This window comes from Somniosus microcephalus, chromosome 23, assembly GCF_052327205.1.
Source record: "Somniosus microcephalus isolate GS21.2 chromosome 23, FLI_Smic_1.0, whole genome shotgun sequence".
NCBI lineage: Eukaryota > Metazoa > Chordata > Chondrichthyes > Squaliformes > Somniosidae > Somniosus > Somniosus microcephalus.
The window spans coordinates 20,462,962-20,479,160 of record NC_141009.1 but is presented as its reverse complement, the minus strand read 5'-3'; the positions used below and the strand labels follow the sequence as shown (position 1 = coordinate 20,479,160).

The 16,199-nt window shown below is 42.1% G+C and overlaps 1 protein-coding gene across 8 annotated transcripts in view; it reads right to left on the bottom strand.

The window, feature by feature from the left end:
* Nucleotides 1–16,199, bottom strand: part of LOC147101722 (disabled homolog 2-interacting protein-like) — an 824,147-nt gene that overhangs the window by 220,342 nt on the left and 587,606 nt on the right. The window contains exon 1 of one of the 8 annotated variants that reach the window (XM_085965577.1): nucleotides 12,871–13,045. The exons of the other annotated variants lie outside the window; for them this stretch is intronic. Within the exon in view, the coding sequence (XP_085821703.1) occupies nucleotides 12,871–12,911 (41 nt within the window). The 5' untranslated portion in view covers nucleotides 12,912–13,045. Of the gene's footprint in view, nucleotides 1–12,870; nucleotides 13,046–16,199 lie in introns of those variants that run through there. 8 annotated transcript variants of the gene reach the window in all.

Below are 16,199 nucleotides of genomic sequence, written 5' to 3'. Positions count from 1 at the left end.
GACGACAAGTCCGGGATGAAATATTCATTTTTGACTTTGCAGTTACCTTGATTTTTGGATCTCGGAACACACATCCTGAATAAAATGTATATTCTGGTACTGTTAATATCAGGGATGCTCAAGGGGGCAGAATTTGAGGAGCGCAGATATCTCGGGGGTGGGGGTTGTGAGGCTGGAGGAGATTACAGAGATAGGGAAGAGTGAGACCAGGGAGGGATTTGAAAACAAGGATGAGAATTTTAAAATCGAGGCGTTGCTTAACTGGGAGCCAATGTAGGTCAGCGAGCACAAGGGTGATGGGTGAATGGGACTTGGTGAGAGTTAGAGCACGGGCAGCAGAGTTTTGGATGACCTTAAGTTTACGTAGGGTAGAACGTGGGAGGCCGGCCAGGAGTGCTTTGGAATATCAAGTGTAGAGGAAACAAAGGCATGGATGAGGATGAGGTTACAGAACATTGTATTGACCTCGGTGGTGGGAAAATTATTGGAAAGAATTCTGAAGGACAGGATAAATCTTCATTTAGAAAGACACGGATTAATCAAGGATAGTCAGCACGGATTTGTTAAAGGAAGGTTGTGTCTGACAAACTTGATTCCATTTTTTGAGGAGGTAACAAGGAGGGTAGATGAGGGTAGTGCGTTTGATGTAGTTTATATGGATTTTAGCAAGGCTTTTGATAAGGTTCCACATGGCAGACTGGTCACAAAGTTAAAAGCCCATGGGATCCAGGGCAAAGTGTCAAGTTGGATTCAAAACCGGCTCGGAGACAGGAAGCAGAGGGTAATGGTTGATGGGTGTTATTGTGACTGGAAGGCTGTTTCCAGTGGGGTTCCGCAGGGCTCAGTACTAGGTCCCTTGCTTTTTGTGGTATATATCAACGATCTAGACTTGAATATAAGGGGGTATGATTAAGAAGTTTGCAGATGATACTAAAATCGGCTGTGTGGTTAATACTGAAGAAGGAAGCTGTAGACTGCAGGAAGATAGCAATAAATTGGTCAGGTGGGCGGAACAGTGGCAAATGGAATTCAATCCGGAGAAGTGTGAGGTAATGCATTTGGGGAGCGCCAACAAGGAAAGGGAATACACATTAAATGGTAGGACACTGAGTAGTGTGGAGGAACAAAGGGACCTTGGAGTGCATGTCCACAGATCCCTGAAGGTAGCAGGCCAGGTAGATAAGATAGTTAAGAAGGCATACGGAATGCTTGCCTTTATTAGCTGTGGCATAGAATACAAGAGAAGGGGGGTTATGCTTCAACTGTATAAAACACTAGTTAGGCCTCAGCTAGAGTACTGTGTGCAGTTCTGGTCACCACATTACAGGAAAGATGTGATTGCACTAGAGAGGGTACAGAGGAGATTTACAAGGATGTTGCCGGGAGTAGAGAATCTTCGCTATGAGGAAAGGCTGGATAGGCTGGGTCTGTTTTCCTTGGAACAGAGGATTCTGAGGGGAGACCTTATTGAGGTGCATAAAATTATATGGGGCATAGATAAAGTGGATAGAAAGGACCTATTTCCCTTAGCAGAGGGGTTAAAACCCAGGGGCCACAGTTTTGGGGGAAGGTTTAGAGGGGATTTGAGGGGAAATTTCTTTACCCAGAGGGTTGTGGGGGTCTGGAACTCACTGCTTGAAAGGGGTGGTAGAGGCAGGAACCCTAACCACATTTAAAAAGTACTTGGATGTGCACTTGGGATGCTGTAACCTGCAGGGCTACGGACCAAGAGCTGGGAAGTGGGATTAGGCTGGATAGCTCTTTGTTGGCCGGCGCGGACACAATGGGCCAAAATGGCCCCCTTCCGTGCTGTAACTTTCTATGATTCTATGAATGTACTGCACCCACAAAAGAAAAATAGACAAGGTAAACGACATGAAATTTGAGCAAAGGTCAGGTCTTTAAGAAGCAGCACTAATTTGCACAATTCATTTTCCCTTCAGGTTTTCACTTGGGCTCTCACTCAGACTGGATTGAGATTATCACATAAGAGTCGCTGATGATAGCTTGCAGGTATCAAATCGAGCATCATTAAACTGCTAAAAGAACCTGGCAGTTAAACAGGTGGCATGTCTTTTCACATAAAGCGAGGATAAAAATCATTTGACATTCGAACAACAAAAATTATAATGTAAATGAAAAATATAACCAGCAGGCAAACCAGCAGTGGGTTCAGTTCACCCTTCTGTCTCATTAACATCAACAAATTACGTATATTCCCCTGATCAGAGCTGCCCTTCAGGTGTCATTTGTAAGCACTGGCTACACATGAAACATTCCACTATCCTAGGTCAAACATCGTGAAGCAGAAAAAACAGAAACTGCTCCTGATAATAATTCTGAATAATAACGAGCTTGCAAGGATATGTCAAGTTTGTCACATTGGAATTCCGTACAGATGACCAGATTTGCAGCTTACTTTTACACAGAGCATCTTCTTTACAAGATCACAAAGCCTTTACAAAAAGTGCATGAAAAAGAATAAAAATTCATTCTAATAAGCTCTGAATTCTATATAGAAAATACAAATGTTTCACAAGGGATAAAATCCAACTTTAATTTTTTTTATGTAGAGTTAAAATCACAACTCAGCCAGCAAATTAGGTCACATTAACTCAGCTCTTGCCCAATGGTAAAATAAATAAAAATAAAAGACTTCAATAAGGTTGATTAGTTACAAAAAAAAACCTGGTAATCTTTATTGCCAAAGAGACCTATGATTTGCAGTTTCTTTTGGTATTTGTTCAAAGCATCTACAAAAACTTAGGACTGGATTTTGCAGGGGGGGGGGGGGGGTGGGGGTCAGCGTGCACGATCGGTGGCAGGTCGGGTGGGAAAGTGTTTTTTTAATCCCCCAGCGGGTCGGGACCCGACTGCGAACCCACCGCCACACGCCTTAAATGTTGGGTCTATCAGTGCTAAGCAGACCCAACATGCAGTGGCAGGGGACCCAATTCGTAATTAGTGGCTTGTTTAAAGCCACTTAATGATTTTCAGCTCACCTTCTGCATTTGACAGCTCGCCCACGGGACCACGCTGGTCGTGGACCACATCAGTCAAGCTGAGGTGGGAGTTCAGTGGTCAGTGAATCAGCTGTTGAGTTGACAGCTTCAAATATACAGTAAAAGCTCCCACCATACAGAGCTATCATCCCTCAGCCACAAACTCTTCCACACAGCGTTTCCACAACAGATTCACCATGCAGCACGTCTTTACAAGTATCCATCCAGCCTGACGTCATTACCGCTCTCACCATTAACAAATTGCTTCGGTCATCTCTACTTCACCTGCCATTTATTCCATCAGCATGGGTGCCCTTTATACTCGCTCACCTTGGCCCTCAGAATTCAACCACAATCAGCCCCATCACCAGCAGCAAAAGGCACACCAGCAGCACCAACAACACCATCAACCCACTCCACAATCACCTGATGCTTCACAGGACAGAGGGCATCACCACCCGACCACATTGCTGCCCGGGAGGCCAGGGATGGTCTCACCATGGCCAGATTTACTTCACTTGACGCTGTACACCCTGGTTGCCACATGATGCGCCAGGTTGGCACCACCCCAGACCAACACCATAAAGCATCCTACAATGCCCAAGCCATTCCTTTCACATTCATCACCATTGCGGGGAGTACTGTTATGTCTCACCATTCACTGAAACTCACTATGCTACTTCCAAAGGTGCACACAAATCTGTCCAAGAATGCAAAGTGTTGAAAATAAAGGTTTCAATGTTTGACACCACATTAACAGGAACTTTACATGAAGATTGCATAAAACACCCAAGTGCTTACCCTTGTGTGTTGTTAGTTGGTATAATTGCACTAGGATGAGGGCGAGTGTGAGGGGTGGCTAGTGAGATGGGGATGTGATAATGTAGATAGAGAGGGATGGGTGGAGGTCCAAGGTAAGTCAGCGTGAGTAAGGATGTGCAGGAGTAGGGTATGGAAGGCAGAGTGATGGGGATGTGATGAGAGGCACAGCAGGATGAGGTTGCGTGTGGCTTTGTATTAACGTTTCGTGATCTACTGCGATCACTGAAATGTTTGCAGCACTGCACCCAGGTACTCCTAACTACATCCCTGCTAGTGCCCTCCTCTGCAATGAGCAACCAGGCTGTGTTGATCTCCTGGGCAGGTCTCTTCCGCCCATGGGAAGGGAAGAGGACCTTCCTGTGTGCCATGACTCCCTCCATAAGCATATGGGGAACCCTGGGTGCAGCCTTGCACCTCTGTGCAGTGCTCGTCAGTGTTTGCAGCGCTTCAATGCTGTAGAACACTGACAGCACAAATGTCCAACTAAATGAGGTCATGGTTCCTTTAAGGAAAACGGCTGATGACGTGTCATCAAATGACGTCACCAGACCCGTTTCCTCTAATTGGCCGGGAAACGTGCTGAGCAGGCTTAACAAGCTCAATCTAGGGAAATTCATCCGAGGCCAGGATGGAGACAGCAGCGGGGTTGGGACCTGCCACCGACGTCACCCGCCACAGTTCGTAAAATCGCGGCCTTAAAGACTGCTTTCATTTTACTGATGCTTTATAATTAATGCAGTAAAAAGTCAAGAATCAAAACACTTTCTTTAAGAAGCATTTTTATTTCATTGTTAGTAGCAATATATCTGCATTAGTAAATCTCAATCTTAGAGACAAAGTAAGTTTAGTAACTTACTCTAGTGGAATTATTTGCCTGAAGAACAACGTTTAATGGAACATCACTTCTGACATACTAATGCACTGATAATGAATAATTTGTGTTAATAGGCTCATAATAAAAGATTGCCTCAAGGACATGCATCCTCATGTAGATATGCTTCTGTATAAATAAACTATATATGAATACCAATAAGAGGGGTCTGGATATAATCAGCTCCATGGTGCCAAACAAAAAGATGATCCTATGAGATTATGATTTTATGCTATCAGGAATGGAACTATAGTTTACAGTTTGGAATGTCCATGCCCTCATCTTAATAGGGATTTGATCTCATCAACACTGATCTCAAGTGAAAATATAAAACAGCAAATGCCAAGTCAAATAATTTGGGTAAAGCAGCAAGGCTAAATATACAGTGATCGCACATAGGCATTTTTATTTGTCCTTTACTTGAAAGGAAAGCAAGAAGATAGCCATTGTTTTGTTCTTCGAATATATTTGAACCAGCAATTTCACCAGTTTACAACAATAAGTATCGTATTTTACCAAAAGCCGTCATTGTGGAGGTGGAGATGGGGCACAGTGGACTGCATTGGAGTACAGAAGCTTTGCTTTTACAGCCCTAAAAGTTAATAACTGGCTGGGGACACTTGGATCCTATAAGTAATATTTTAGAAGTCCAGTTTGAAAAAAAATAAACACAAGCAATGCCAAAGCATTAAGAGACTCAAACGGTTAATGACATTCATCAAGGATATGCCATACCGCAGCATGTACTTTAAACTCTTAAAACTTTAATTAAAGTTACTATAAATTTAACATACTACTGTAGGTGTGACTGGTTCTGTGATTTCCTTACCTGAATACCTATGTGAACATCCTTGAACTGCTGTTAATCTCATCTCAAGTGTTTTGGAATATTTCTAAAGGCCTTTGTTCCTCATTTGGTTTCATCCGCCTCCTCTATTTTCATATTCTTTAACCTGTTTCCTTTTCATTTTCAACTCCTACCTTTTTTAATTAAAATCATGAGTCATAAATCTGACTAGAAAATTAAGACAGACCATAAGAGGCCTCTGCTGTAATTACTTTTTTACACATCTCCTTCAAGACCATTATCATCAATCCCCTAAGAAATTCACCATTCTTTCCAAATACCGGCTGATCTCCAACCTTTCCTTTGTCCTGGATGTTGTTGCAAGTATAATCCCACCTCTCCCACTGCACTTCGAGACCTTCCATTCTGGTATCCACCCTGCCCACAGCACTAAGAATACACTGGTCAAAGTCACAAAAGATACCGTGTAACTGTGCCTCTGTCCTCATTCTCCTTAACCTCTCTACTGCCATCGAACATTGTATTCTCCTCCAATGTCTTTCCTCTGCAGTCAAATTTCTTGCTGATGTCCCCTACTTCCATCTCACCTCAAATGTTTGCTCTTCCTCTGCCTGCAGTAACCTCCGGCATCCCCTTCATCATTTACATATCTCTCGATGACATCATTCAGAAGCAAGGGATCATTTTATACATGTATGCTGATGCGTACTGAAGGGCTCCCCCAAATCTGTTGAGGCATCTGAAGCGCATTTCGAGCAAGCCTATTGTCTGCTCGATGACACTTCTCGTGGAGATGTGGCTTTGATTATAACATCCTTCAGGCTCATTTGTTGGCCTCCTCAAAGGTGTCATGAGCCATGTCTTCAGGGGATAGCCCTTGTCTCCAAGCAGCCAGCCACCAAGAATGTTTGGTGGTGCGAAGAGCTGAGAGACAGTGGACTGGCGCAGGATTTACGATTCATGACAGCTGCCAGGGAACTTGGCGCACACATGGATGATAATCTTCCTATGGTTGCAGACCCGCTGAACGTTGAGAGTGGAAGCCCTTGTGGTTAATAAATGCTACTGGGTTGTGATGGGGTGCCCTGATGGCCACATGTGTGCAATCGATGACTCCCTGCACCCGTGAGAAGCCAGCTAGAGCGGCAAAGCCAAGCGCACGTTCATTGACGGTGGTTTCATCAGTGGCAAAATGAATATAATTTGCAGACTTGCATTTGCGTGCAGCCGACTGCGAGATGCCGCAAAGGTCTGCTGCTGATGCCTGGTAGGAACCCAAGGCGAAGAAGTTGAGGGCAACGGTGAGTTTGACAGCCATTGGTAAGGACTGTCCACCCCTTCCCCGGAGTTGCAGGTCTTACTCCAGTAAAGCGCAAATGTCTGCGGTGACCTGGCGCGATAGCCTGAGCCTCCGTTGGCATTGTTGCTCCGTCATGTTGAGGAAGCTCATTCTCTGCCTGTATACTGTTTTGGGGGTATGGCCTCCGACGCGGTGCAGCCCTACGATGATGCCCTATGCAGCATCAGGTGGTTGAGGAGAGGGTTGGCGCTCTTGTTGCTGCTGCTGGTATGGCTGGTTCTGCTACTGCTGCGGCTGATTCGGAGGACCAAGGTGACCATTCTGATGATTCATATGGCAGGTGAAGTTTAGATGACACAACCAATCTATCAAGGGTTAGATATGATGGTGCAAGGATGTGACAGTAGAGAGTTTACTGCAAACACTTACAAATGCATAAAGCTTAAAAATCTGTTCCAAATACTCAAGTCTGAAGCTTCTGAGAGTGGAAATTGACCAGCTGTAAAATGGTAGGTTTTAAACCACTTTTGCAGCTGTCACCTATTGAAAGAAATGGAGAGTTGTTCAGAACCCGACACACTTACCTAGCGTGATCCTCGAGCGATGGGAACCTCGTGGAAAACTTGTGAAAATACTTTGTGCCTGCTAAAATGGTGAGTAAATTGGTTTAAACACCCTCTCAACTAGCACAACTGAATGACCCGCCGCTTAGTGCAGTGTCTGCAAAGCGCAGGCAGAACCGGCACTAGGGAAACTCACAAGGAGGCAGGTTTAGAGCGGGATACCACCCCGCTGTCAATCATTTGGATTTTGACAGTGGACCCGCCTCCGAACCCATCCTTTGAGCACCGGCAAAATTCATCTCTTTGATTCTAACTCTGTTTTTAATGTGAACCCGTCATGAGATCTGTTGTAGTTTTCTGTAATTGCTGTTACACATATGTTACAGCAGGTTATTTGTTGCAATGCCACACCCCATCGTAACTTCCACTAATTTGTACACTTGCCACATGTTGTACAATTTGCTGCCTGAGTACAGCAATCTACATTTCTGTAGCAGACCTCACGTACAGGAAGACATCTCAAAGTGTTTTATATTGAGGACAAAACAATGGACATCAAGCAAATGGAGAAAATAGAAAAAATAATTAACAAATCAAAGGCCAGAGCCAGAGAGAAGGTTTTACAGAAATTTTGAAAAATGGGAGGAAACTGGGCAAGCAGCCCCACAAGGCAGGACAATGGCTGAACAAATGGCCATCGATCATGGAATGGAGGGAGTGGGAAATAAGGAGAAGTAGCACATGCAAGAATGTAAAAATGCAAGGCAGAAGGAGATGAATAATGAATCAGGGAGAAAAGCAATAATGAAGGGGGAGCAAAACAATGAGGGGATTTGAAAATGGCAAAGTCAACGCAAAGGGACATGAAGTGGAACTTGGAGAGAATGGGGTGATGGGACTTTGTGTAAGGATGTGGGCAGCAGCATTTTGATTTGAGTTGAAACTTGTGGAGGGTTAAGTCATGTTAGCCATTGCTGTGTGGTAATATTCTCACCTCTAAATCAGAAGGTCCTGGGTTCAGGCTCCACTCCAGGACTTGAGCACATGATCTAGGCCGACACTCCAGTTGCAATACTGACGCAGTGCTGCGCTGTCGGAGGTGCCATCTTTTGGATTGGAACATTAAACCGAGGTTGCGTCTGCTCTCTCAGGTGGACGTAAAAGATTCTATGGCACTATTTGAAGATGGGCTGGGGATTTCTCCCAGTATCCTGCCCAACATTTATTCCTCAAACAACATATCAAACAGTTTAATTGGTCATTTATTTCATTCCTGTTTGCGGGACCTGGTTGTCCGCAAATTGGTTGTCATGTTTCCCTACATTACAACAGTGAATATGCTTCAAAAGTACTTCACTGGCTGTATAGCGCTCTGGGATGTCCTGAGGTCGTGAAAGGTGCTATAAAATATAAAGTTTTTTCTTTTCCTTCTTTGAGGCAAGGAAGCTAACAAGGAGAGTTCTAGAGAAGTTGAGCCTCAGAGCACTGATGAAATGGTTAAGATTTTGGCAGCAGAGGTGAAGAGTAAGGGGTTTCAGGAGCAAGAAAGCAGTTTTTACCTTTGATTCCTTACCTGACACTCTCCATTTTCCCCTTTTGCTTGCCTCCATTGTTTGGTTCTCCTTAATGTAAAACACTGTTATATAGGCAAACGGGATGACATTCTCAATGACTGCACTTCAAAAATTAATTGGTTATAAAGTGGTATGGGACATCCTGCGAACACAGTGAGGTGCTACATAATTGTAAATTCTTTCTTTATATGGCAGAAATGAAAAGATATCGTAGGATACAGGATTTGCCTACTTCTAAATTAGACAGACTGTGGCTCCTCAAATGGCAGACTGTGGTCTTCTTTTGGATCTCAAAACTAGTCTTTTGTTGATTGCACAGGACTTTGAAGCATGAGGTAGCGCGAGTATGGGCTTGTCAATAACTCAACTTTTGTCCCGCTCATTAATTTCTTTTGCTTCTGGTTGGTCAGTCATTGGTCACTTCTACTCATCAGCAGAAATAGAAACATAGAAGATAGGAGCAGGAGTAGGCCATTCAGCCCCTCGAGCCTGCTCCGCCACTCAATGAGATCATGGCTGATCATCCAAATTCAGTACCCGGTCCCTGCCTTCGCCCCATATCCCTTGATCCCTTTAGTCTTAAGAAATATATCCAACTCTTTCTTGAATATATTTAATGAACTGGCCTCCACTGCCCTCTGTGGCAGAGAATTCCACAGGTTCACCACTCTCTGGGTGAAGACATTCCTCCTCATTTCAGTCCTAAATGGCTTACCCCTTATCCTTAGACTATGACCCCTGGTTCTGGACTCCCCAGCCATTAGAAACATCCTTCCTACATCTAGTCTGTCCAGGCCTGACAGAATTTTATAGGTTTCGATGAGATCCCCTCTCAATCTTCTAAACTCCAGTGAGTATAAGCCCAATCGACACAATCTCTCCTCATACGTCATTCCTGCCATCCCAGGTATTAGCCTGGTGAATCTTCGCTGCACTCACTCCATGGCAAGAACGTCCTTCCTCAGGTATGGTGACCAAAACTGCACACAATACTCAAGGTGCGGTCTCACCAAGGCCCTGTACAACTGTAGCAAGACATCCTTGTTCCTGTACTCAAACCCTCTTGCTACGAAGGCCAACATACCATTTGCCTTCTTAACCGCCTGCTGCACCTGCATGCTTACCTTCAGCGGCTGGTGCACAAGAACACCCAGGTCTCTTTGCACAGTGTGTGTGATTGGCAGCAATTATTGACAAGCCAGAAGAAAAAGAGCGCAATGGATGGAGCAAAAGATGACTAGGTTGATGTGATAAATTATTTTTGAACAGAGTTGAGTGGAGAGTTTGTGATCACCGTTCTGATTCTCTTTAGAAGCACAACATGAGGACTGGATTCTACATCAGATAAAAGAGTGTTGGTTAATTTCCATGCAAAATTAAGAGGAGAAAGTGTGGTTAAGCGTGGCTTGGATTTTTATTTGTAGAATGAAAGGAACACAATTGTTGAAATAATACCCTTGCTAAATATGCAGAGCCAGTCCTGAGCCTTGGTAAAGTTGTTATCTGAGGTAAGTTGACCTTGGCTGAAGACAACTGGGGATCCCCGAGACAAACCACTGAAATGTACAACCTCTTTGTTCACTCACTATAGACAAACAAGTTTATGCTACACTGAGCCATTGCCTCTGGCAGAAAAACTCACCATTATGATGTCTTGTTACGGTGGCATGGATGTTTGTATGGGACATGATATACTCAAATTAACGAGGACACTAAAATTATGCTATTAGCAATACTGAAAAGCACTTGTGTAAGTGGTGCTTTATAACGATATGCTTGTAACGTTAAAGTAGTTTTGCATTAAACAATTTAAATACATGATAGAATTTCAGGTGGAACAGTATTTATGCAAATGGTTGAAGAAAGCCAGTCTCATTCCCAATGAAATATCTAAAAATCTAAAATGTAACATACGCTACACTCAAAATCAGGAACCACAACAGACACACTGGAGCACTAGATTTTTACTTGAGGAACTTTGAATCTTTGAATCATATTCATGGGAGAGAAAAAGGGCCAAGGAAAAGTCCTGTCTGCATCACCCTTGTCAAAAGTTGCTGAAGCCACAGCATTGACTATATCAGTAGCTGGACTCTTCCACCCTCTTGCTTTTTGGCTGAGGGGAGTGTCTGGCAAAGACAAAACTAATAAAATTCAAGTATTTGAAATTAAACAGAAGCTCCCAAGTTACATAACAATATATACAAATTTCTAAAGCATTGATTCCAGGATGGTTTTACCAGCTTTGCTGGCAGATAGCAGAAAAACTGCCATTTTGAGAAAAGGCTAAATAAATCAAGGATATTTACAAAATTCCACCTAGAGTATGTGTGATTTGTCCTATTTCAGAATAATTGGAATTGGGTCTCTTTTGCCTTGTATTCATTATTGACAGATTAGCTTTACGACCTAGCACACTGGGAAAATACATCCCTTGCTTAATTAGCGGCAAATTAATTTCTTCCTCTGACTTCAATATATTTGACCTTGCACCCCTATCCAACCTACAGCAGGTGGATGAGGTAAGCCCGCATGCACGAATGAGGTTGCAGTTCTCGAAATGCAATTCCTTATTTTCACCTAGAATCGGCTGAACAGTTAATTTCTTGATCTGGAGAATTTAAAAACAATCTAAAGAATTAAAATATACCAAAAAATGGACTCCAGGCTACAATACCTTCAATCAGAGATTCAACAAATACATTTTTTTTTCATCTAGAAATAATTTGAACCAAAACATGGGAAAGCCTGACCCAATGGCCATTCCAAGCACCGGCAAAGGCTGAAATGTAGAATAAATGCCTCCAAGCATGGGCATGGGAGAGACAGGCAGCTTCCATGATTGGGCAAAGCCCAAGCTGAGCCAAAACTAAACAATAATAACAGATAAAAACAACAAGTCCCGACAGACAAGAAAGCTGGGCCATGACCAAGATCGGCTGAATTAGATTTGATAAATCACCTGCATTCATGAAGAAGCTGTTAGAAATCAGTTGTTGGGGTGGGGGGGCGGTGGGGGCGAAATCAAGCTGGTTATTAAGATCAAGTACAGCATCACTAGCCATTTCAGTTATGGAAATAAAACACTTAAGCCAATAATCTTTAATGTGGTGTGGTATGCTTCTTGTGTGATGTTCATAATTCATCAACTCAAATTGTTATTACCTTCAGTCACAGACCTGCAGGCACTGGTACTTCACTGTGGCATTATATAGTTCAAAATGCTCTTTAAGGACACAGCCCAAGTTTGAAGGACTATACATATAATTGCACTGCTGGGTGCTTTTTGGTTTAAGTAGATATATGAAACTCTTACACACCCACCATTATGTTTTCCTGAAATCCTAGTATGAGACACACAGAAGTAATATGCTGAGAATCACAATATCATAGCAATCACATATTGGAAAACACAACAGTTACAGCATAAGAAATAGTAGGGTTCATATTTATTTATTCAGCAATCGATCATTTTTATCTTGCTTCTCTTTTACTCCCTAATTTATAATGTTGCTTTGTTACATTGTCCTTGGTGTCTATCCTCTTAACAGATATGATTTTCTAAATCCAACTTATTCATAAAATGTCTCGGTCCCAGGTTCAAATCAGGAGCATCCAACCCATGCTTCTATTTTTAGGTGCACTTGTCAGCATCACAAATTTTCTGGTTATGAGGCAACTCATTGAATTATGATTTAGAAAACATGCAGAACACAACCATTTTAATTTCTCTCCAGTGTTAAACAATCAAGGTCTGTTTTTCCACAATATAGCAATGACTTAATTTTTTTTGGCTGTTCTATAAGACAATTAAAAATGGCACCAATAGCAAAAATTAGAATTATATTAGAAATTCAAGGCTACAGCTAGAGGGATTGTGAAAACTGTAAATAAAATAAAAACCATACCAATGTAAGAGTCTTAACTTACTGTATGCAAAAATTCCAAAAACAAAGGGAGATTGAATCCATCTTCAGTTAGCAGGCATAGTACTTTACTCATCAATGAAACTTGAAGGTGTTTATGAGCACTTTCTGACTGGAGATGGACAAGCACCGACAGCCATAGATACAGCATGGCCAAATGCTACACAGTAGCTGTGATGAAGCATCTGCAGGTATTCAGTGCTGCATGATATTGTTATAGAATCTAAGTGAAAGCATACAAAGATCGTAAAACAACAGGATTCTTATCACATCCAAAACTGCAAAGTGAGGCTCGTTTGTTTTATGCAATACTGGAACTTCATGACTGTGTCACATGCTTCATGTGTACTCCACGCCATATTTTATATTCAACGTTTTTCTTTCCATAAAATTGGCTGACCTACTACTCTGCAGGAGTGGCTTAACACTTCCTTACTTTAAAAAAAATAAAGTTCAGGCAAATCACCATAAAACTGACTTTCTGAAACTCTCTAAGGTAAAGCAAGTCAATTGTTAGTTTAAGTTCATTTAGGAAAACTGTCAGTTCAGTATCAAGAAAGTGATTTCTCTCTACCTCCTGATGGAAACGCTCTATTAAAACAGCAGCATCAGTGACAGCAGATGAAAGAAGGGAGAGCAGTGCGAGTCATGTGGAACACATCACCTAGTTTGAATACATTTAGCCCTTTAGATGAAGAAAAATAAAAAAACGCAAGAAAGTGGATTTCAAATGCAAAGTTAATAGAGCTTGAAGAATAGAATGAGCAATTGGAGCTTAAAGAGTTGGTAGTGTTTTTGTTGATCTATACATCCTTGAATTTAACATGGTCTATATTGAAACAATACCCGTAACCCCTTGTCCTCAAGCAATTGTCCAGACACTCTGTGACTGATTGAGCTTACCATGTGCTGTCACTCAGCCTTATCAACACTTTGGGGAGGCCTGTCTGCAGCAATAAACTCCGATTTTTTTTTTGCTTTTTGCTAAAAGATGTGAAATATTTTGTCTGCCTGAGACAATGGAGCTGAGGAAGCAACAACCTGTGCACTTAGGGGAGTGAAGGGCCCATCAAAAGTCATGAAAATCTATGCACTTAAACAGGATGTGCCTTACACAAGTGTGCATTGAGTCAGAATATTTAACACTGAGTTAATGATAAAAGAATCCGGATTCTGAAAAGTAGGCATGCAAGTGTATTCACTGTAGTAATGACAGGAGCTTGTAATTAAAGTGCATATCTATTGAAAACGTTCACCGTTAAAATAAAATAATTTCTGGTGCGGTGTCAGGAGGCTCACTACTCCCTAATTACTCTGTTGATAAAGGAAGTGTGTCACTGAACCATACAGAGCAGAAGGTCTCGGGATTAATTCCTGGTCCATGGTGAGTTAGTTGATCTCAGCCAAGGTGGCAATATGGCACTTCAATTGGCTTGAGTCTCCCTGGTGAGGGGAATAAAACAGCCACGGTTCCACTTCCCATGCCTGATTGCTACACAATGACCCTTGCTGGAAAGTGCACGTGAGGACACAGGGTGTGGATAGATCAGGCTCAGCTTTCATACCCTCGACGGTCAAACAGTCGGCTATTAGTCAGTGTTTACGTTTAGGCAAAAATAATGGTTACTTGGCTGGAGTACCGGGGCGACGAGAAAATATGGGTCCCATACCCTTGCACAGGTCTGTACCTTCAGTGAAGGAGGGGAGAAAACTGAAGGGGAAAAGAAGTGTGTAACGTAGGAGTCATTTTATTAAAAGCTGCTAATCAAAAACACTCTCTATTTCATCTCCTTTAATCCTTGAATGTCAAACACCTGGAAAAAAAAAGTGGAAGACTCCGTCCAGATAACATTCGTTTATTTAAGCTTGAATTTCAACAAAAGAAGCATTTTAGTTCATGGAGATGGCATCTGGGAAGGATAATTGAAACATATAAATGCGATATTTGTGGATGAATGTACTTGGAATAGTAAAGTTACGAATGTCACATGCAAGTGTAACATTCAAAAGGGCTTACTTTTCTCCACAACTTTGATTGCTAAATTTGTCTTGTGGATTCCCAACCTTTCACAAATCCAACAAACACCGGGAAGCAAAAGCTATGATGCGATCAGGCATTTCATTGTTAAATTATATTTGGGTCATGTACACTCAATTTTAAATGGGTTTGGAAAAACTGACATGTAACATAAATGACATGCATTAAGAGGAGATATTATTGCTGTAGCACTGATGCCATACTTGCACATTTTATTAGCTTATTAAATTGCAGTTTAAGTTTATGAAAAAGGCATGGGGTCAAAATCCTCTTCATGGTAAAGAATAATTGCAGCTAAATTAATAGGGAACATCTGTCACCAAATTCAGAATGGATTTAAACTGTCTTTCAAAAGGCCAGTGCTGCAATCTTTTTCCCTTTTGTCGTTCTACCAGACAGAGCATGTGCAGTCTGGACTGGGGACAATTAGATTCAAATTCACATACCTGATTTACATGAGTTTGTACTACACTATCAATTTATCACTATTCAAGAAATTATATAAACACCGCTTCCACGACCAATCCTAGTGCAATATCCCAATTAATAAAATGAAAAAAATGAAAAATAATTGGGTAACCAGCTCTGGCTATTAATTGGCTACTTATATCACAACATTTTTTGTACATGGCTATGGATTATTCACTCCCCCCCCCAAAAGCACTAACAGAAGACATGTCTATCAAATTTATATATTTCAATTGCCCCACCCTTACCCCAACTCAATACAGCAAATATACATCGATGGGTTAATGTTCAGACGGCTTTGTCCCTTGGTTAACGGAAAATATGTTGAATGGCTTCTTTCGTGTGGAATGATATATGCCGTTTGAAGGAAACAGATGGCTAATTATCACTACTTTTAAAAGCGAATTGCAAAATTGACAAGATGGCTTGGCGAGCAAGAATGTGTGGTCCCGGCTGCTTCAAGAGGCACAGCAGTGCATCATGCCCTCAATTAATGTGACCACACTACCGACTGTGGGACTGACTGAATAATAAATACCCTGCTCATGTGGACGTTACCTTAATATGTTTTCTCCTACAGCAGCCTAATGAATAGTAAGTACCTGATCGCTACAGATCTATTCATATATAGTCGACTGAAGACATGGCCAGAGTCAACCACCAACCCCCCTACAGATAGCAAACGCGAATTAACGTTGCGTTTGGGCACCGACAGGTGACAGACTGAGCAACTCTTCCTCACCTATGCAGAGATACCTGTATTTTCAGGGGGAATGTCGGTTGATAAACGGTTCACTTTCAGATACCCTTGTGCCACAATAATCTCC